Genomic DNA, 22,913 nt, shown 5'->3' on the forward strand with positions numbered 1-22,913 from the left:
GGCAGAAGATGCCTATATAACCAGCCCCAATAAATACCTGGGCGCTGAGTCTCTAATGAGCTTCCCTAGTTAGTGACACTACACACAGGTTACTATAATTCATTGGAGGAATTAAGTGTGTTTTGTGTGACTTCACTGAAAGAAGACTCATGGAAGCTCGTGCCTGGTTTCCTCTAGACTTTACTCCAAGCACCCTTTTCTCTTTGTTCATTTTGCTGTGTATTATTTTGCGATAATAAATCATAGCTATGAGTGTGACTGCACACTGGTACTGTCTGTCTTCAGTGAATTACAGAACCTGAGGAGGGACCTGGGGATCTCCAGACACCTTAGAGAAGTCTTCCTCAGAGCACCCAAGAAAAAAAAATGCAGCCCTGTCTACACCCTGCACAGAGGACCCAGCCAGGTCTATGGACTTCATGCCTACAGACACTATGATATAATAACACTGTTTTGTATAAGGCCAATAAGGGCATGATGATTTGTTCTAGGAGCAATAGAAAATGAAAAAAAAAATGGCAATGTGGATGAATTGCATAACTTTTACTGAAAAAGTGCAAATATTTCAAAGATTTTTTAAAATCTTCAATTCACTCTCAAGTTAATGTCAGCAATTCATATATAAAATAACCACTTGAGGAATGGGTAGAGCCTCTGGTAAGGTATGTGGTTCATTAAAAGAACAGGTGATTCTGTGAGAGGCCGGAGAGCAGCCAAATCAACTTGACCTTTTCAAAGAAGCTATAATAGTCATAATTATTAATTGGTGAGATTTACTGCTGCCCAAGTCAATAATGTACAGTCAGGCCCAGAGTAAATTGATGAATTCATTTAAGCAGTGGTGATGGATTCAGAATATATAAGGATGAGCTCCTCTCCTAAAGAAGTTCAAAATATAGGAAGGAGAAATACCCGCCAGCAAGGTTCAGGGACCACTGAGATGAGAAGTGCAGAGCAGGGAGCTCAAGAAAAGCATCCTGCCAGAAGGTAGACTCCACTTATTCATTAATTCAGCAAATATTTACCAACTTTGTGCTCAGTCCCAGGAACCATGAAGTGCTGGAGATGCAGGGAGGGAAGCCTGGGTCTCTGTTTAAGTGAACTCAGCGGGAGTGGGAGGCAGACTACGCCACCAGCCTTCACTGTGTGACGATAGGGCTGGGGGGATCTGCATACTGTAGGATTAATAACGACACTACCCTTGACACTATTGACTGACTGATGATCATTCTTAGATATAGTTCTTCTAACTTGTTTAACTGAAAATCAAGACTTTTCAGTTTCCTAATCATTTATTGGGATGAGAGGGCAAAAATATAAACTTTAATTAATACAGTTAAGAATAAGCATGTATTAACTATCGGTTACCTAATTTTAATAATCAATATTTAGTTTCGAACAAAAATTTTCTATAAAAGTAAATGATTTATTGAGCTTTAACTGTTAGTCATTTTTAATTAATGATTATCTTTACCCTGGTTTGGATATGGTGTTCTTAGAGTTTGTTCCGTATTAATATCTACTTCTGATCACACATGTGGAAACTGCTTGTTTGAGAACTTTAAGTCAGACAACCCTACAAACACAGACAAATTCCTTCCCATTTTGTTCTTTATCTATCGTTAGATAACTATTTCTTCCTGATTTGACTTACATAAACATTTATTGATGAATTATTAAGAGTTCTGATGATAAAATAATTAAAGAAACCTCAACCTAATAAAGTATAATAAGGAACAGAGTTCTAAGAAAATTCAAATGAGGGCCAGTTGATACCCAACAAATATCATTTTGTCTCCTCTTAGCTTTATAGACAAGCAATGTTCTAAGGAGTAACGGCTTTTTAGCTGATACTTTTCCTCTTACCATGGCAAATAAGAAAATGTTTTAAAAAGTTACATGACATCCTTTGCCTAAATTACATGGAAGCTAACCTGTACATACTTTTTATTATGTTAAAATACACATAACAGAAAATTTACCATTTTAGCCATTTTTAAATGCACAGTTGTATCTGTGGCATTAACAGTCACACTGTTGTACAGCCATCACCACCATTCATCTCCAGAACTTTTTATCTTCCCAATTGCAACTGTCTTCACTGAGAGTAAACACTGACTCTCCATTCTCCTTAGCCCCTAGTAACCATCTAAACTATATATTTTAAGAATAAGATAGTAGTTTCATCTGCACCTAACAAATTCTCAGGCCACACCCCTCCCTCAGTGGCCCCACTGCCACTGCAAACACCGCACAGATGTTCACAGCACTGTAATTTGAGAGCCTCTCATTCAGAGCAGACTATGATTTAAAGGTATGAAATGATAAATATGTGGTATAGTACATATATTTTAATATTCTAAAAGTTAAGTAAACAAAATTTAAATTTCCTAAAAGAAGCATGGGTATGTATGTAATAAGAAGTAGGAAATATGTCATTGATGCAAAATACAGTTGACCCTTGAACAATGTGGGAGTTAGGGGTACTGACTCCCCTCACAGTTGAAAATCCCCATATAGCTTTTGACTCCCCAGAAACTATAGTAGTCCCTCGGTATCCACAGGGAATTGGTTCCAGGACCTCCACAGATTCCAAATTCCACAGATGCTCAAGTCCCTTATGTAAAATGGCATAGATCATTGTAGACAGTCCACCCTCCACATCCACGAACACCTAACCATGGTTTGAAAATGACACAGATATTTATTGAAAAATATCTACACATAAATGGACCTGCACAGCTCAAACGTGTGTTGTCCAAGGGCCAACAGCAATTTAAAGTAGTTATGATTCCAAAGGATCCCAAAGATCTCGAGTCCATGAAGTCCAAGGGGCCACACGTTGCCCAAGTTCCCGTGGGGACAGGACATATGACCCTCAACATGTCCTCCACAAGGAGATTCTCCAACACATGTGGCTTTAAATGTTCAGGGTATTTCAGAAATTTCACTTACTTAGCGGACATAGAAGAATGAATTTACTTTATTAAACAATGCTGAGACAACACAAACTACTGAGTTATTGAACAAAAATAAAGTAGGTTGTATGTGACTTATTTATTCCCTAGACTTCACACTGTTAAAAGGAATAATGGGAAGACTTTTTCACTATTTCACTACATTATAAATTGTTTTACTTTTACTTATTTCATAAATTATATACAATGTATTTTAAAATGTGACATGTTTTACATTCACTTGAAAACCTTTTCAAGTAATTTAGGAGGTTCTATTTCTATACATGACTGGATAGATTTGCAGCAACATGCAGTAATTGTCATAATTTATACTGTGACAGACTACTTCTCAGTAAGGAAACATACCCAGAGGCTTTCTTCTCGCCGATATTGCCTCCAGTTCCTCCCACTGTCACTGAACATCAGGAGATAGTTGGTTACCCAGTCAGAGCTCCCGTATCTTCCCTGGGTGGCCACAGCCGTGACCTCCATTCTCTCCCCAAGGTCAATCTGCAGCCACTGGTATTTATTTGACACAAATGGAGTCCATCCACCAGCTCCTTTTTGTGGAAACAGAAAGGAGAAAAAATGGTAAGGAGAACAAAATATTTTAAATCTGTATTAGCCCACAAGAATGTGAATGTTTTCATAAATGAAATTTATGAAAATCATAGTTTCAAATTCTGGAATATATAACCCCTCATAATTATATACACAAACACACAGCTACACACAATAAAAACATAGATTAAGTGTAATTAGATGAAGCCTACATTAATTGCTTTAGTTTTTAGCTCATAATTCCTGACTCTCTGGTGTTCTAGAGTCCCATTAAGTACTTAACGGGACAGGTAGACAACCAAACACCACGCCATCACATTTGTGCCTGAACTAGTGTTTTTAGTGGCCATTATGCATGATTGCCCTTTGTTGGACACAAAGGTAAATATTCAGACCACAGTAGAGCTAGAAAACCTTAATTCTGGATTGCTGACATTAGGAAATACAAGGGGAATGCTAGGATAACAAAGATATGGCGTAGCCCTACACTCAAGGTATTTACAGACTCATAGAAGAAGCAAATATTTCAAAGAACAATTCAATATGCAATGTGGCAGGGGTGGAGGTGAAGGGGAGATAGAGTTCTGAGAGGGCAGTAGGAAGGGTGAGAGAGAGCTTGGATCAAGTGAAAGATAATTTCTGAGGTTTTTAAGATAATAGGTGCAGAGTAGAAATTACTGTGCTTTGTTTTGTCTAGGCCTGTAAGAAACAGAATAATTAGAGGTATCTGAGGATCTGTTCTTGATGTATCTTGTGCTTCCAGTTTAAAAAAAAAAAAACAAGAGTTTTGAATTTGAATTTAGCTTTGTCATATTGACTTTCCTAATATTAAATTAATGTAAGTAAGTTTGAAAAGCATTCTGTAACTGATAGTTTGCCAATTACCCATGTCTAGAAATAACAGTTTCTTGGAAGCTATCCCTAATATGACAAAATCAGCTTAAAAAAAAATCACTGTCCTGACATTTAACTTGAGGGTCCGATAATAAGGTCTGACATTTTAGATAACACTTATTATCTTCCACTAGGAGCTATTATTGGCACCATGCCCTGTTTGTTGAAGCCATTATGACCAAGCCAAGTGGAAAGTTTATATCAAGAGGTATGTGACATAGTTTCAAGATGGCTTATAGGGAAATGGAAGTGGGGCACTTTCACCAAGGCACAGAAATATTACTCGGAGGTGGGAGATCTGTTCCCTCACTACATCCTCCAAACAGCACTATACACACAACCTTTAGTAAAATCTAAAGCTTACAAGTTATTTAGAACTCTTTCTAAGGTTTCCTCATTTTCTGCATTAAATCTTTGTTCCTAAATTCAATATTTTCCTCTCAATGTATCATAAGCACAATGTCTATTCCTTTAAGCCAGAATCTTAAATATGCTGTAATTTTGGTTGTTCTATAATGCATTGTTTAACTTTTCATTTTGAAATAATTTACAGAAGAATTGCAAGGATGGTATAGAGAATTCCCAACTACCTTTTACCCACCTTTCCCTGATGTTAACATCTGACATAACTATTGTACTTTTATCTAAACTAAGATATTAACACTGGCACAATATTAATGAAATGATATTTTATTTTGATTTTTCCAGTTTATCCATTAACTTCCTTTTCTTGTTCTAGGATTTCAACCAAGATTCCACATTGCATTTAGTCACTGTATCTCTTTAGTGTCCTCTAATCTGTTTTTCAGCCTTTCCTGGGCTTTAATGACAAGATTAGCTATCACCTAACATCTTCCTGCCGACTTCTACGGTTTTGTCCAGGGTCCTGTCTAATGTTTGATAAATAGGAAGTCCTTCTGGCTTCTACCTGGGAGTGAACTAATAGACCTCGGTAACATCACCCTGCTGCTGCCCATACTTTATTATTATTGCCCCCAAAAGTTAAAAGTAGGTGCTGGCATTTAGCTAATTGTTTTCACTTAGAGGTTCTACTTTTGAAACTTTATATAAATCCATTTAAATCTCTCAGAAGCTACTAAATATCCTGTGTTCTGGCTCATACTAGCTAGTGTTAAAGTTCTAAAAATGTACTGATACACTTACACTATCTTTCTTGTCACTTTTAATTTCTTGAAGCCAGGAGATATGCTTAATAAAGGTATCACCTGTGTGCAGAAGCAAAGTGGAGTAAAAAGTGTCGGCATATCTCCAGCATGTGGCCCTGGGACGGCCTCTTCCACAGGTACAGCTACATCTCTGCCGACCAGCCGTTAACATCTGCAGGTAATCAACATGGAATACTTCACATCCCTTACCTGTGGTAAGGAGGTACTACTGGTATGAAAATTAAGCTATTTGATTAACTAGGTACTCTGATAAAGTAATGAAATTTCAGAATCCCCTGTGCTATGGGGCAATTTATTTCAGCAGGATAACACAGCCGCAGTAATCCCCAGTCCCCTGCTGGGTGGTGACAGAAGCTTCTGTGCATGTACCAATGCCTCTTTTGATAATTAATAAAATGTCCAATGGAGAGAGTAGGAAATACACAAACACAACCTGAGAACTGTGACGGAGCATGAAGCAGTTTTACTGACTGGTATGGGAGACCCGCTGTTGTGTAATGGAAAACAAATCAAACCACACCAACACAATGTTAGAAGGGGTGCACTTGAGCACAGCCACCTCTACAAACAGCAGTGTGGATCATGGGTCTTAATCAGATCAGCCTGCATACCTATATGGTGTTAATTTTCAGTAATCTCTACGTGGGAAACAACATCCCCAGGAACAGAACCAAGAAGTTCATAATTACTATTCTGGAGTCACCAATGCTTAACACACAAGAAAAGCACCTGACCCAACCTCAGCTCTTCCACTTCCTGTACCACAGACTATCTTACTCCACTGCCACCCTCCTCCCTCCCACCTCAGCCCCTTAGCTGAATGGAGGTCACAATTTATACAAAAGAAAACATGTCCAGAGGGCCCAGCTTGCACAGAAAAAGGTTCCAGAGCCAAGGAGGTCACCGAATACAAAACATCCCTCCTGCTCTTAAGGTAAGTGTGACAGGTATGCAGAGAGGATGCAACAAGATGTGCGTAACAGCTAGAACTTTCCCTCCCATACACTTGTCATGGACACACTGGCAGGTATCGTTGCCATTGCTTCCAGGAGAAGGAGGGCCTACAGCAGGGTGTTGTACTTCTCAGTCATCTCATTACCAAATGGTTTGTTGTCTGCCACTTTATACTAGATTAAGGCAAGAAAACATCGTGTGTGTGTGATATGCTAAGGACTCTACCAGAAGCCTCACACATTCTCCACATACCCAACAAGTGGGACTGGCACTACAGTCTCTGCAGATTAGGAAAAACAATTACTTTAAGTTCTTGTGAGGATATTTTAATAAAGCTTAGTTCTCTTTTTCATTCCCCACCCCTTCTAAGAACACATTCTTGCGGTTATTCAGCATCGTTTGCTTATCGATAGCCACACTGTCTTTTACATTGACATATTGATATAAACCTATATTGGAAGGTTTCCGTCTCTACTTGTTACAGTGTGATTGACTGGCTCAGATGCAGGCAATGACACTTCCTTGGGGAGAGAAAAGATTCAATAGGAAACTTTCAGCTGGGGCCTTCATTGCTCTGGCTACTGATCATGATGACAGTGCTCTTGGTGGCTATGCACTATCATAAAGAGTACCTGTTTTATGTAGAGAGGGAAATTACCCAGAGGTGGAAAGTAAAATAAGCTCATAGCTTCTTCAAGTTTCAACAAGTCACAGAGCACAAAGATACTCAAGGGAGCAAAAGTCAAGGGGGTTTATTTGAAGTGAACAAATCCCCACCAATCTGAAGGGCCTCTATATGCCTGACAAATATGTGGCTAAACTGAAAATGTCTCCAAGGGACGTTTCCCTCCAAGATCATTATTACATTGTCTCAAATGGGATCTCATCTAGCTATGTGTGTTTCTTCCCTCACTTAAATGCATCTTAATTCACAGAAGAATCACTATGAGTTCCAAGCAGAGCCCAGAGTGAACAAGAAGAAGGTGAGATAAGCAGAAGCCCATCGCTGCTTTCCCTATGAAAGATGACTGGTGTCTTCAGGAAAGAGGAACTGGCAGGGGAGTGGGTGGGCTTTGTGAATGCTCCCTGACCTCCCTGCTCATCGATCTCTGGGCTTTACATGCTGAAGCTTTTGCCATACCCTCCTTATGCTGCTGAGAGGAATTTAAGCATTTGCTTCAGTTCTGATTTCTTAGGAAGTAATCCCAGCTATCTACATGTAGTATTTCTGGCTCTCAGGTTGTAGAAAAAGCAGAAATCCTGTCTCTGAACCTGCTCGAGTGTGCTCTTGTTCTCCCTTTGCTCTGTTTCCAGCTTTCTCCCAGCAGCCTGAGAAAGAAGGGTGGCTTCCCACAAAGAGCATCCATAGGAAAAAGTCACACACGGCTGCCTAATTGTAGAACAGACTCCTGTACAAAATGCAAATATACCCTATAATAGTTTTATGAATAAATAACAACAAAAAAATAAGTGCATCCTGATCAATTTGAGAATCATATTAAATGCCAGTGATATTGACAAAAAAAAAAGCAACTTGTGACAGTTCATGGGTGACTCTCTGAAGCCCTAAGTGCAGCGTCCCAAGGGACAAGTTCAAGTTAAAAGCAGTTAACACTCACTCAAATAAACAAAAATCTATTACTACCATGTGTTTTGCTTTACGTTTCTCACATAGGCCTGTGACCAAGTTTTAAAGGAACATCGGCACTCGGATTTAAGTTGATTTGAGGTTTTTCAGTTCTCATTTCTTTGAAGTTCTGCATTGACAAATATGCGAGATGACTCTGCTAATTTCTCACCTTAGAAACAAAAACAAAATTTGCCCAGAAAGCCTATAAACAATTTGAACATGCAGTCAATACCTTATTTACGACTGAATAAAATGTGAGACTGAGCCTCTTTGTTCATATCCCATGAAATCTTAATGTTTACAAGTAATGCAGCTCCAGGATCTGGCCCAATTCTATGAACACACATTGTCCATTGTGCAGAGGCCACCTGAGTTATTCAGAACACATATATCTCTGATCATCCTTGAGGGCTGTCAGAACAGCAGCATCTCCCTCTGCAATGTACAGAATAGGGAGAATCCAGGTTGCCCAGAGGGCAGGAGGCCAGGCATTCTTCCTACCAATGCTCCAGTGCTGTTCTTAAGGCGACGTCTCTCCCTTTTTTAAAAATTAAATATGGTATAGAATCGTGTCAGAAAATGCCAGGGTAAAACACTCAGCATTAGAGAAAAAAAGTCTAGGGATGGTAAAACTTACATTTTCTTTACTGATGTTATGTAGCTTAATCCATTACAATTCATAAGCATGCTGTGAGAGCCTTGAATAAAAAGAGGCATGTACAAATTACATGTTATAAGAAATAGAGTATTATAATGTCAATACAAAAAAAGTATGAGGTTTCAGCATCACAAAATCTAATAGGCCACTTCTGGACCAAAATTGTCAGGACAAACCATCTGATGTTCTCTTTGCCCTTGGTGTGGTGACCCAAGATCCCCCATAGGCCATCAAAAGGTAGAAGTTAGCTGAGATCTGCCTGGATCTGAACAGAAGGTCATCTTGGCAAGGGCAAATTAAACCTATCACCATAGCTACACCCTGATTGCTCAAGTTGGAAACCAAATGAGATGCACAGTCATGCTTCACAGAGACAAGAAGTGACATTCAACAGATTCTGCAAGGGAAAATTACCTGTCCTCTGGGAACATGACCAAGAGGTATACCCACCACAGGCTTCAGGAGTAGGTGCCAAGTAATCCGCAGGGTTAAAAGCAGACAAACTACCCTCAGCACATGGCAGCTGGCCAAGACCTCATATGGGAGCCTTCCACCATCCAGCTCCTCAGAGCATGAGCCCATCCTGTATACCTCAACACTGTCTTAGAAAGAAGCAAGAAAAACAAAACAAAACAAAAATCTGAGCATCCCTGGAAGACACTCACCCATCCAAAAGAGGCTCCTGAATCCCAAAAGAACTGAATATCACCTTATTCTGGGAGTAATTCTATAATTTGGGTTCCTTGATAGACAAAAATGACTGACAACACTGCCTCCCTGAAGGCTGTAACAACACCGAAAACACTTTTGGTTTGTTCTGGTTGGTGTCATTTAGTATCTTAGGCTCGAGTGGGAACCTGGAGACTCTGGAGCTTGCAAAGGGCCATGGGAGAATTTGAGCACATGAACTCTGTGTGGTGTTCCCTGTGACGACTGCACAGCAGGTTCTGCACAAGCCTTGGGGTTTGAGAGCTTCTCCTCTCACATGCTAACATCAACCCTTTTAGAGAAGCTATAATTTAACAAAGCTGCATGGCCACAGGACAGTGCTCTGTGTGTTAGTGTGTGGCCTTATTTCACATGCATGTTATTATGTGTGGCCTGTCCACTGCATTCAACATCTGGAGTCCATCACAGGATCATTTGGTTAAAAGAAAAAAAGAAAACAGAACAAATGGTGGCTTAAAAAGAGACTGTGTATATGTCTAAAAACTTTTAGGAAAGACAAATAAACAGAATGCAGAATCTGATGTCCAGGAGTGAAAATTTCCCAGTAGATTCTTTTGTGCCTTTATAAAAATCTTGTTTACAAGCCCCTTTATTGTGATTTAAATTGCTCAGTTTAATATTTGGCTAAACTTGCTAATTCCATTAGGCTCCTGGCTTGTGAAGAAAAGGAATATACAGGAACTATGATTTTATTAAAAACATGAGAGAAAAGTTTATTATTATAAGATGTGCATCAAACATTTTTGATATAATATTCTGATTTGTATCAGGAGTAGACATACTTTTTAGATATTTTAAATCATTATTTACTCTTTCAATGCATTTTACCGTTTCTTTGTTAAAAAACAGTGAATTTTATATTATATTCTGTCTGGGATATTGCAGAGTCCAAATAATCAGCAGTCCCATATTCTAAGGAAACATTTAGTATCTGGTAGCCATATCTAAGCAGGTTTTTCCTAATCTAATAATTTTAAATTTTATTTTGCCAAAACCTATAGTAGTAACTTAAACTAGTAATTGTACTTTCAAAATTGAGAAATAAGTATCTTAATGCTGAGAATAGGTTCTAAAATGCTCAGTGGTTAACTGTATTGGGAGCATTAGACAAAATCTTTTCTGGCTCCTAGTTAAATCTTATTCGCACTGTCACTGATGAGGTAACTTGTTACATTATAATCCATGATTTTTAGCACCTGCTAAATGAATAGTCATAGTCTCTGAGAATGATTATTTACGAAAGCATTTTGAGGAACAAAAAAGGGCAAAAATGTGTGTATGATTCTTCCTAGTCAATTTCAAATACCTTCTGGCAAGACCAAGCATCTCACCACCATTGCCTGAACTTACGGATCACATGACTGAAGAGAAGCTGGTATCAAGAGTTGGCAAAAAGCATCTGAAATGCTACTTAGCCAGCTTGATGAAGTCTCATTTAGAGGGACAATAATTGCAAAAACAGAAGGCTATTTTCATAAACAAAATGTAGAATGGAAGTCCAGCATGGCTTACTATAAGACAGTGTTTTGTTTTTGTTCTTTAATTTTTGCCTGGCTAAACTTGAAGTACAATGTTTCCTTAGGAGATTTTCAAAAGAAAATAATGAAGTTAATATTATAGTATATATCTTAGATGATAGTCAATTTCAGCAATCTTAATTTTGTATGAGAAATATTAGGTAATATAATTAATTAAATACCAATTTAATATTGATGAAAACAAAATTGGCCAATATGAATGGTCAAATCCAATTTTTAAAGTCTTTACATTTTCATCTAATGACATCGATTTTCTTGAGCAGATATACAAATAAATGAATGCGTCTGTGTTTACTTCTTAAAATCAATCAGTTTTGAGAAATTATATATTCAGGTATTTGAGGATGAAAACTTTTCAGCAATTTATATTCCTTTTGTAAAAAAAGGTAAAGTGTATGACATTGTGTGAACATTTTGTTAAATGTATTACCTGGAACCCAATATCAGACTTCAGAATGAGAATAAGAGAAGAACCAAACTAGAGATTTCAAAAATTAACTCTGAGAGGATGAAGTCCTATGTTGAATGATGATAGAAACTCATTACTATCTCTACAATAGATAGTAGGTGCTGTTTCTATTTGGGAACTCCCAGGAAACACTGACAAATGATGACGAAGATGTGGCGACTCTCTCAGGACACAGTTTCCTCTCTACTTTATCTCTGTGTGTCTCTGGAAACTTCAGCACCGCCCCCAACTTTTCTACTCACCCCTCTCATAGACCTCATTCTATTTATTACAAAGCCTTTCCTAATAAATATTTCATTATTTCTCATAAATTAATAAACAAAATAAATATGTACATAGAATGTATAACTGAAAAATAAATACACAAAATAGAAAACATGAAACGAGCAATAAAGTCTAATTAATATTTGCTGTGTGTGAATCAGTAAATTACTTTGAAATCATAAAATATCTTTCATTTTACATTATCTAACTTTCAAGATTTACTTAGTGGCTCAAATTTATGCACGCACACACATCAGAAATTATGTATAGACTACTCTCTTACTACTTTAATGCATCAAGTAGCTGCAGTGATCAGCCATTATATATAGAATTCTTAGTGGAAGCTGTGAAATCTGAGATATTTTCTAAATCCGATTAAAAATTCTGGGAGTTCAATGACTTCTGGGCAAAATAAGAAACTGGAAAGGTAAGACAGATCAGTTAAATCTCCAAATACCATAATATAGAACAAGGACATTTTAACTATATAATCAGTTAGTCTAACATAATTTTCATCACTAGATCCTACAAAGAATTTTCAAAAAACGGTACAACAATTGTATATGAAGAATCATCATCATGATTATAATCATCCACATTTTATACTATCTACATTTTACATTATAATAATCTAAACTTTAATGAACTAGCCTGTTCTTTACAAAGACAATGGAAATGCCAGGAAAGACTCTGGGCTACTGGCATCTAATAGGAAATGCAGATAATCCTTCAGAAGCAATATTGATACATCGCGTTATCCGAATCATGCTTTAGAAATTGGTATAAAATCAGGTGGTAATATCCAGGAATATTTAGTGAAATGCACATCGTATGCAATCAGAGTAGCAACAGTCATTGAAAAAAAACAGTCATCAGGGAACATGGCATAGGGAATGCAGTTAGCATTAATGTACTGGCTAGGTGGAGAGCTAGAGAAGAAAAAGAACAATTAGGGGTTATCATTTAATAAATTATATAAATGTCTAACCAATGTACTGTATACTTGAAACTAATAAAATTAAACTAAAAAATAAATTAAAAAACAAAAAACACTCATCAGTTGACTGCCACTCTCTTTAAAAAGTAATTTAAATTTGCAGACAGTGATCCACATCCAAAAACTAACTTTGTACTTACTATTTTATAAGGACTACTTATCATATTCTGAGAAATTAATTTTTTAATTAAGTGTAATGAAAATAAGTTAACCTTAAACTTTGAGATTTTTCTGTCTAATGTTTATAAATTTTACAGTGTCATCTGGAAGGCCTGAATCATAAAGATACTCTGTACATGAAATCAGAAACACAATAGGAGGCCCTGAGGCTTCTTTAAACAAATTAAATATGGTACTTATTTGCTTTTTACAATCTTTGGGAAGCCACTGGAAAATTTAGATGTTAAGCTGATAGAGTAACCATCAGACCAAAAATAGTTATTTTGATAATTTAATTATTAATTGAAATCTGACTTTAATGAGAAGAGATTTTTACTGGGATGCTAAAAACGATCACAAACAATACTTTGAGGAGTAAATATCTGGCCATAAAATATTCCTTCAAGGTAAAAAAGACCAAAGGTGGATAACTAATGGAATGCTCTTACCCTAAGTTCACAGAATTTCTTCACTTGTTCTTATTCTTGCCTACCAATCTATGTGACCACTTACTAGGTTCCCCATTTTATTTTTAAGGATACAGAAAAATTCAAGCTAACCTTAAACTCTGATCTTAGAAATACTGAATAAGAGGAGAAAAACAGTCATTTCCTTAGTATTATCTCTAGAATTTACAACAGTAAATTTACATGGGACACAGTTAATTTTAAATTTTACTTTCTGAATTAATCTTTCATTAAAAAAGTAATCGATCCCTTAAAAAGGTAGTGAAACAATTGAGTTTTAAGTGTATATAATCTCTCTTTAATTACATAAAAAGTAATTTACTCAATGACACCCAGTAGCATGAATGGATTAATATCACCAAAAAAGTAAGCCATCAGTCCCCTTCCTATTAGTAGGAAGGGAATCTTTATTCTCAACAGGAGCCTTTGCCTGGTCTCCCCCCAGGCCATGTTCTGGAATGGAGCCATTTTTCTATCATATTCCATGGCAGCCTCACATCTCACAGATGCCATCAGTGGCTTGTTTAGTTCCCACCACCTCCCCCACCCCCCCGCCCCCGGTGGCTATGAGATTGGCTCATTTATCTGTTGTTTTAGTTATTCATGGCCTGTACACTCGAACAGTCACCCCTCTATAGGCTGTTCTAAAACTAAATAGGGAGGATAAAATTGGAAATCATCTTGACTCCAATACATCCCTTCTGATTTAAATCTCATTTATGATCATTTGCTGACAATCAGTAGGGAACAAAGATATCAAAACAATACAAACTGATAATAAACAAGAAGAAAGCTAGAAAATAATAATATGATGAACCTGCTTTCTTCAATTTCATCAAACCCAACATAATTAATTTTTGAGCTATAAGAATGAATATTAACTGAGAATGAAAACAATTTCTCTGAAAGAGAATCATGCTGGATTAATAAGAAAACGGTAGCAGACTTACCATCTCTGCGATTAAGACTTGCAAACCCAGGGTTATGACTACTGGACAGCTCTGAGGAGCTGCTGATGGATGTGCGAGGCAAAGCAGATGTCAGTGGAGCATCACAGTTATCTGTGGGGAATATCCCATGTTCAGGTTAACAAAAAGCTTAAAGCTTTCCTGTCTTCTCTTCCTCTCTTTCTCCTTCCCTTTGCTCCCACCCACCCACCTGCCTTTTTTTTCTTTTCTTTTTTTTCAGTTAACATGTCAGGACAATGCTAGAACCTGTAGCAAACACCAATTTTGAACAGAGGTATGCTAGGAAATGTTTAACAACAGGCTCTTAAAAATAAAAACCCACATTGGTAGTATTTGCCACTTTCCACTGTGTAATTATTCCGACCATGGCAATTCAAAGCTATCAAGATGACATCAACTGACCATAGTTGAAAAGAGATGTGTACACATCACATCATTATACAGTATTTCCACCATGCAGATACAAGGTATATAAATAATCTCAACAGCATAGATAATAGTAAGATGTCATAAAACAAAGTAGTAAGTGATGAGTTTTGAGAATTTATTTTTGTTTTAAATAGAATTTACTTAATTATAAGCTTTTATAATTTAAATTTTAATAATGGCTACATTTTAATAATTTTCAAATTACACAAAAAGTTAATGATTAGCTCTGACTAGCTGGTAAAACTTGGTTCCAGCACATTGCTCTTCAATGGGAAAATATTAAAACTATTTCTTTTAAATCAGGAAGAACTCTTTAATAGGCATCACTGCTTCTGTTGAATATTGCACTGAAAGTCTTATCAGTACATAAGAAAAAATTTGCCACTTAATGCACAGGAAAAAAAGCAACTGTCATCATTTCCAGATGATATGAGGAAATAGGCAGAAAATCCAAAAGTAATTGGCTAGCTTAATAGCTCAATCTAAAAACTGATTGTATTTAAACTCTACCCATAGTTTGAAAATAAATTAAATCGAATAGCAAATAGAAATGACACATATAAAATATCTAAGAATGAATCTTATGAAATTGTACAAGACATTTATGGGGATTACTATAAAAATTATATTGAAAGACATTAAAGAAAACTGTGTAAATGAAGACTATAACAATTGCAAATAGGAAGACTCATTTTTTTAAGGAATCGGATTTCTCTAGTTTGATATAAAGATTCGTTAGAAATCCAATCAAAATCACAAGAGAGTTTTTCATAAAAACGTGAAGCAGTGAACCGCATGACTCATAGGTCCTTGACATGGGGTCAGATATTTTTATAGCAATCATTGTTTTCAAAGATATCTAGAAGTAGTGTTTATGTTCCTCATTACTTCAAAATAACAGTATTTATTAAACTCACCATTAGATCTTATTATTTGATGTACTAATAACTAAGGAGATTTGTAGAATTGATTTCCTTTGTAATATTATATATACACTTTAAGCATTTACAAGCATTGCTCAGAGAAGGGCTCAGAGGCCTCAGCAAAGTGCCAAAGGGGTCTGGTTGGCACAAGAAAGAGCTAAGAAGCCCTTCTGGTAGTGTGAGCACTGCAAGTATAAAGCCATTGAATTATTTCTGGGGGATTATTAGCATGTTATTTGAATTCAGATGAAACTGAAAGTTTTAATACAATTAATTAACTGGTAAATATTTTCTGGTTTAATCCACTGAGGTGTTATTTGATTATAGCATTGTTGTTTAATTGAATGTATACCTAAAATTATTGAAATTGAAGTGGTAATAGTTCACTGAAAACAGGTCTCTGCCAAAAAAAATTCCATAAAACAATAATTGTATTTAATTGCTCATGTTTACTCAAAAGTATTAGATCCAATTATTTTAGGAAGAGCGTGTATGTGTCTGTGTGTGAGTGTGTGAGGTGTATACATATATATGCTAAGTAAATGCAAAATGAGATTACTGTTGAATGAAGCAGTGGATTCTCAGATTTCTCATTAGACATATTTATAAAAATGAAACATCTATTTGGTATTATTTTCACAAGGTGCAGCTAATCATCTCTTTAAAAAAATGTGCCTGAAAAGGGTGTTTTTCTCTATCCTTCTATTAACCTTCTAAGCTATGCTGTTGTATAACACTCGTCAAAAAGAAAGTAAAATGTTTTAATTCAGCAGTAATGTAAATTAAAAATTCACAAAATGTGTTGAATTATGCCATGTATGGGCGTTGCCTGAATTATACTATGTAAGCATTATATAAGACTACAGAACTTAAAATTAATCTATAGAAGATTCAAATCTGCTAACTTCTAGGGCACTCCAGATTTTTACAGAAAAATGCATGATAAAATCCAATATTTCATTCTATTTAAAAATATGAAAAAATATCTAAATATTTTAATCACATAGAAAAATGTTTCCTTCAGTAATTTATTAACGATTATAATTATTGAAACATCTAAGTATACTAGCAAGATGTTTAGAGCAGGAACTAAGCTGCATCACCCAAACCCACCCAGCGCTATGAATTGTTCTTCAGGTATCACAAGTAAGGTCCCCCAGGCCAAAACAGTCCATAGAAAAGTAGATAACGTGAAAAAACACACACACTTAAATGATTCCATTCATTCATTCTAAAATATAAATACTTCTTTTTTTGTTTAACAAAGAAAATTCAGATAGAAGTCTAATGAAGGAATAAACATGCAATCATATTAAAACTTGAAACAGAAAACATGACGTTTTTCTCAAGAGGAAATCAGTTTCATGACTCTGAACAGCATGTAAAATATCACATTTATTTTCTGTTGACCATGCTTCTATTTTTAATGCTATAGTTAATTAATCTCTAAACAATGTCTATGGTTAAATGTTATTCATTTCCCAAAATACATCAGCAAGATTTTACTCTCCCTCTTCACCCTCTCTACTTATGTATTTGGTGGTTTAAATAATAGTTTGACTGTAAGTTTCTGGTTAAAAAGTCCTTTTCACTCAGAACTTACGTTTATTTCTGCCTCTCATTTTGCTTCTGATATTACTGCTCTGCTGAAATCAAACTAGCTCTTTTTCTTTAATAGAAAATCAATTTATATAATTATCTTTGGTGATCTAAAATGTGACCATGTTTCTAAGTGTGCTTTATTATTATTATTATTATTATTATTATTATTATTATTTTCCATTTATCTAACTCAGCACAACATGAGTTTTATAATAGAAACACATTACTCCTTTTCAGTTCTGAAAAATGTTCTATTATTTTTATGTTGCTACTTCTTCAAAATTTATTGAAACTAGCTTTTTGGTAAAGCAAAAAAGTAAATATTCCATATGTAGTTGAAAAAAACCCATGTAATATTTTCAAATTGTTTATATACATATGTATATCTCAAAGTTGTAAATACTTTACTCAAATCTCTATATCTTTATCACTTCATTTTATTTTATGCTTCTCATTCATCTCTTTTACCAAAAGGTTTTTTTCCTTCTACTCTGTTCTCACTTTCTTTTAAATACATTGAAATCAACCCTTCACCGCCCCCATTCCATTTTTTTCTTCTACTGGCTTGGAATGTATACATCCAATTACTATTCTTTTATTGTTCCTCCTTAAAATTTTACACTGCATTCCTTCTCAGAACTACCTTTAAGAGTTCATGTCTCTGATTTTGTTTGTGTGTTATTCCTACCTCAGGCTGCTTTTAACATCTTTCGATTCTGATGTTCTACAGTTCCAACATAAAGTATTGTGGGTGGGAATTCTTTAAAATTTGTATTACTAGAGATTTGGGAGGCTTCCTGAATCTAAAAATTGTTGACTCTCTTCAATTCTGGGCAATTCCCACAGATTAACACTTAAGCATTTCTTCTTCCCACATTCTCCTCCTAACAAAACTCAAATCGGATACATAGATCTTGTCTCTCTTCACCCTGTTCCTGGCTTTCATGTTTTACACATCTTTGCCTCTCTGTGCTGCATGCTGGTTATTTAATTCAACATATCTTATAATGTGCCGAGTCTCTCTTCATCTATGTCTCATCTGCTGTTTCAGCATCCACTGAATTCTTTATTTCATTTTTCATTTCTTGATACTGTTCTTTTTTTTATTCCACTAGATAATTTTGATAGTATCTTATTCTTTTCATCTTTTACTTCTTTATATAAATAAAACAAAATTTATATTCTAAATCTATTTCAGCATCTATGTTTATTTTGGTCTGATTCTATAGTTTGTTATTTATGCTGGTTATCTCTCATGGTAGTTTATTTCCTCATGTATTTTATGTTTTAAATTTTATTTGATCATGTGTTTCCTGGAAATAGATCTGTGAGCTTAGATAAATGCAGAAGGAATACCCATTCAACAGGAAGAAAAAACATGGAGAGAACATGCTGGATGTAGAGGGCGGGGTAAGTAAAAGCCATGGTGGAAGAATGCTAGTGTAGCTAAGTGGTGTGGTTTAGGGTCAGTTAAAGGAAAGGATAGGAGCAGTGAGCGAAGAGAAGGAAACTTGAAAGGAATAAAGGATTGAGGTGTGTGTGTGTGGTGGTGAGGGAAGATATAAAAAGCTTTACCCAGGAAAGTAAGATCATTGGGTACGTGATCTTTAGAATGATTACTCTGACAGCAGGATAGCAAATTGATCAGAAGGAGATGCACTAGAGACAAGGAAACGATGAAGACAGTAGCAACAACCAGGGATATGAAGCATTTGATAAAATTGATAATGGGGTAACTAACTGAAAAAAAGGGACAAGAACTAATTCAAGAGATAGAGCTAAACCTAATCTTTCAGAATAAAATAGTAATTCTCTCTCTCTCTAAGGGCCCACACCCATGTTCTTATATGCATTCTAATTGAGATGGCATCCCAAATTATCTAAAATATGTTCAATTTATAGACTAATACTTACTTAATAATCATAAATGCTAGAGAATCCATACTGATGGCCAGATACTGTGTATTCTAGAAGATTTCAGAAAAAAAAAAACAGCTAGACAACAAGAGGTATATGCTTCAGGGGCATATTGTCTTGATCAGGAGAGTCCTTCTCAGCTAGGGGAAAAATATATAAAATTGGGAGAAGTTAAAGATTAAAGTTGTTCGTGACAAGTTAACCCAAACAGATAAATCTAAGGAACTTTATAGAAAGATGACATTATAGAAAGCTAAGCCATATCAATGTACTGTAAAGGTTTCTAATTCTGTCATAGTCTTTTCATTATTATTTCGTAATATTATTTTCATCCTGAATTATTTGTGATGATATTTTGGATAATGCAAATACCCAGTATAAATGCTTTTCCCTAAAATATTGCTTATCTCATTATTCTTCCCATGATTATGGATTGAAGTCACATTTCTGATTTTATCCTTATGGTCAACAGGAGACATAATAATGAGTAAAATTTCCTGAAGACTTACTATATTCCAGGCATCGTTTACAAATATTAATTAATTTAATCATCATGTAAGCTCTGTGAGTTAAGTTGCTATTATTACTTATATTTTTAAAGATAAGAAAATGAGACACAAAGACCATAAGCAAATTACCCAAGGTCACACGGCCAGCAGTAACCCATGCAAGTAGAATTTCAATCCACTCATTCTTCTCATAACCACTCTATTTCATTGCCTTTCTGAAAGTGTGATTCATTACTTTAGCACATCTTGTTGAATTTTATAGCTTTATGTTGTTTGAAGGAAAGCTGCTAGAATCATCTTCATTTATATACCTCCACTGTGCCCCTTCCACGTAATTCGGAAAACAGAATTAGAAACAACCTTCTTTTGAAAATAGAGATATTCTTTAAGTGATAGCATGGGCATATCATCATGCCCTTGAGCTAGCTAGTCACAATTTTTCACAAATAATAGCAGGTTTTGTTGACAATAATGACCAGTCATGAACAGACTCAGAAATTCTCCAGCACAGACCAGGGGTTTCAAAACTACAAGCACAACAGGAGCTTCATTATGGCATGACAGGTTACTGGACACAGAGTCCATGGCTCCCATGCCCAGAGGCAGCTGTAACGCAAATGAATTTAGCCTCCTGTGTGTCAAGGAGGGGACTGGACACCCACACTGAAGTGCAATAGCTATCTGTTGGCCTGCATGTCCTCTGACCTGACATACAGCTAGCCTCTCTCACCTGGTTTATATGCTGCTTCAAGTATCAACTAGACAATATAACCAGACTTCTGGAGAATTCCAATTATACACTGCTCCCAGGCACTTCGATTTTTAGACCCTAAATATGAAGCCTGGCTCAGATCAGACTGGATCCAAAATCTCCTTAGAAAGGGTCAGCCTAACTAACAACACCTACCCAAAGGCTTCCTCTTTCCTACTTGTTGGTCTTGGGTAGCTCTCCTGACACCTGGCCTTTTCAGCTCTCCTGACACCTGGCCTTTTCAGCTCTCCTGACACCTGGCCTTTTCAGCTCTCCCTCAAGAGCTCCCAGTAGCTTTAATAACATGAACTATGATTCTTATCCAAGCCTTAGGCCAGAAATTATGTCATGCATTTTGCTACTGAAAAAAATGGAACACTCAAATCAGCCAATGGATCTTTCCACAAACAAATGCATCGGCAGTTGGAGAGCTCAAGGACACTCACATGAAAATCCATTTTTATTAGGTTACCTACAAGATACACATGGGGATTCTCCATGTCTTCCATATACTTCCAAAATAGCATATTTTAAATATATTAATTCTTTCATTTATTTGGTAAATACTGAGTGCCATTGGCAGAGCACTGTAGAGACAAAGAAATGTGATACCGCTTTCACTTTCAGTAAGTTTAAAAATCTAATGAAGACACATAACCAACCAGCTCTTTTAGGAACCAGTCAAGAGCCTGAAAGCTAGTACTTTTCATAATAGATGTTACACTAATTACCTAAATGGATGGTGCATTTTACTTTCTTGTGAAAGTGATGCAGGCAAAGTACTTGGCCAAAAATCAAGTCGCGATCACTTCCTGGCTATACCCCTGGTTAGTCAAAAGGCCACACCCTCCTCTCCCTGGGTAAGAATGGCCATACAACGTGGCCCAGACAAGGAGCAACAGGTCTGGGGATTTTGCTGGATGTTTTGGGAAAGAGAATCATTCACCTTTTTATTTACTCAACAAATATGTGTTGAGAACCCACTGACTTCCAGGACCCTCCTGTGCTCTGGGGATTAGGAAATGGGAACAACAACAAAGAAAAATTAAGTCCCTGCTCTTTTGGAGTTTGGGTGAAAGAATAAACAAATAAGTGCTTAAAGGTGATAAGGGCCCAAGTTCCAATTGAGGAGAGCATTCTCTATATTAGTATGCTGGGCAGTCTGACCTTGGTTGCATTGCTCTAAGCAGAATGCTGCCTGAGCGACACACCAGTGTGGGGAAGACAGCCAGAAGGGTGATGAGAGGCCAACTTTGACAGCGCAGTCTCACCACCTGTATCCAACTGTATCTGAAATTAAATTCCCTTTTTTGTTTAAGTCCATTTGATCGGGTTCTCTCGTCACTTTTCACTGAAAGATGTTTGCCAATACCACAATTGTTGACACTCCCTTTCTGATTACTCCACATATAATCAAACAACTATTAAGTTCTGAAAAGTGTTCTTTGGGTGCAGTGCTGCTTTGTCATTCTCACTAACATCCTCCCACTTGGTCCCTCTTACACTTGTGAAATGGAGTAACAGTGGAAGACCTCTGAGGGAATGGATACCATGGGAGCAGTGAAAGAGGAAGGACACCTTGTTGCTCAGCCCAATGCATGCAAGCCAACCCAGGCAATCATTTGGCACCACAGCTGGTCATCCTACATCCAAGAAAATGGAGGAGGAAGATGCTTTTATGGAGGTTCTGGGCATGGAGGTACCAGGGATAGGGCTGAGGGGGAGCTGCTCAGCCTCATCCCTAGAGACTAAGATCCTGATTAATAATACGACATATATCCTTTCCATGTTAAAATGTAGGCTAGCCTACAATTTGTATCTTCCCACTCCCTCCTGCTTCACCCTGTAATAATCTCTATAAGGAAAAGGACCTTTGTCTAGGCAAACATACAACAAATGAATTCTGTCTTCCAACAAACGAATTCTGTCACATGAGAGGAGAAGGAATGAAATCAATCAGTAATAGTGATAGAAATCTCACAAAGGTCAGGTTTTAAGGTTTACTAAGTAGAACAGTAGTTCCTCATGACAAAAAAAATGGTAAATTATTATAATCAAAATTTTATTCTTATGATCTAGAAAACCAATATTGTGTTTTCTGGGTCCTGCATTTACTTCAAAACTGATCATTTGGTTTTCTCTAATGGGTAACTGGCTCTGAGATCAACTCTATTGTGTTCTATGTCTGAATTTTTTTTTTCTTCAGAAATATTCCTTGTAACTTTAAGAAAGAGAAGAGTAATTTGGTGTTTGCTTCCTTGAACTCTTTTAAATATACCTAATTCTATTCAACATATCCTCCTTCAGGCCCCTGCCCCACTTTTTTTTTTAACTTTTAGCAATGACTGCA

At 36.3% G+C, this 22,913-nt stretch overlaps 1 protein-coding gene across 1 annotated transcript in view; it reads right to left on the minus strand.

The window, feature by feature from the left end:
* Positions 1–22,913, minus strand: part of LOC107518834 (contactin-associated protein-like 3) — a 192,690-nt gene that overhangs the window by 162,037 nt on the left and 7,740 nt on the right. The window contains exons 2-3 of the mRNA XM_036218262.1: positions 14,415–14,525; positions 3,324–3,517 (exon numbers count right to left, since the gene is read on the minus strand). Coding sequence (XP_036074155.1) covers positions 3,324–3,517; positions 14,415–14,525 — 305 coding nt within the window. The remainder of the gene's footprint in view (positions 1–3,323; positions 3,518–14,414; positions 14,526–22,913) is intronic.

This window comes from Rousettus aegyptiacus, unplaced genomic scaffold (genome assembly GCF_014176215.1).
Source record: "Rousettus aegyptiacus isolate mRouAeg1 unplaced genomic scaffold, mRouAeg1.p scaffold_m13_p_3, whole genome shotgun sequence".
NCBI classification, from domain to species: domain Eukaryota; kingdom Metazoa; phylum Chordata; class Mammalia; order Chiroptera; family Pteropodidae; genus Rousettus; species Rousettus aegyptiacus.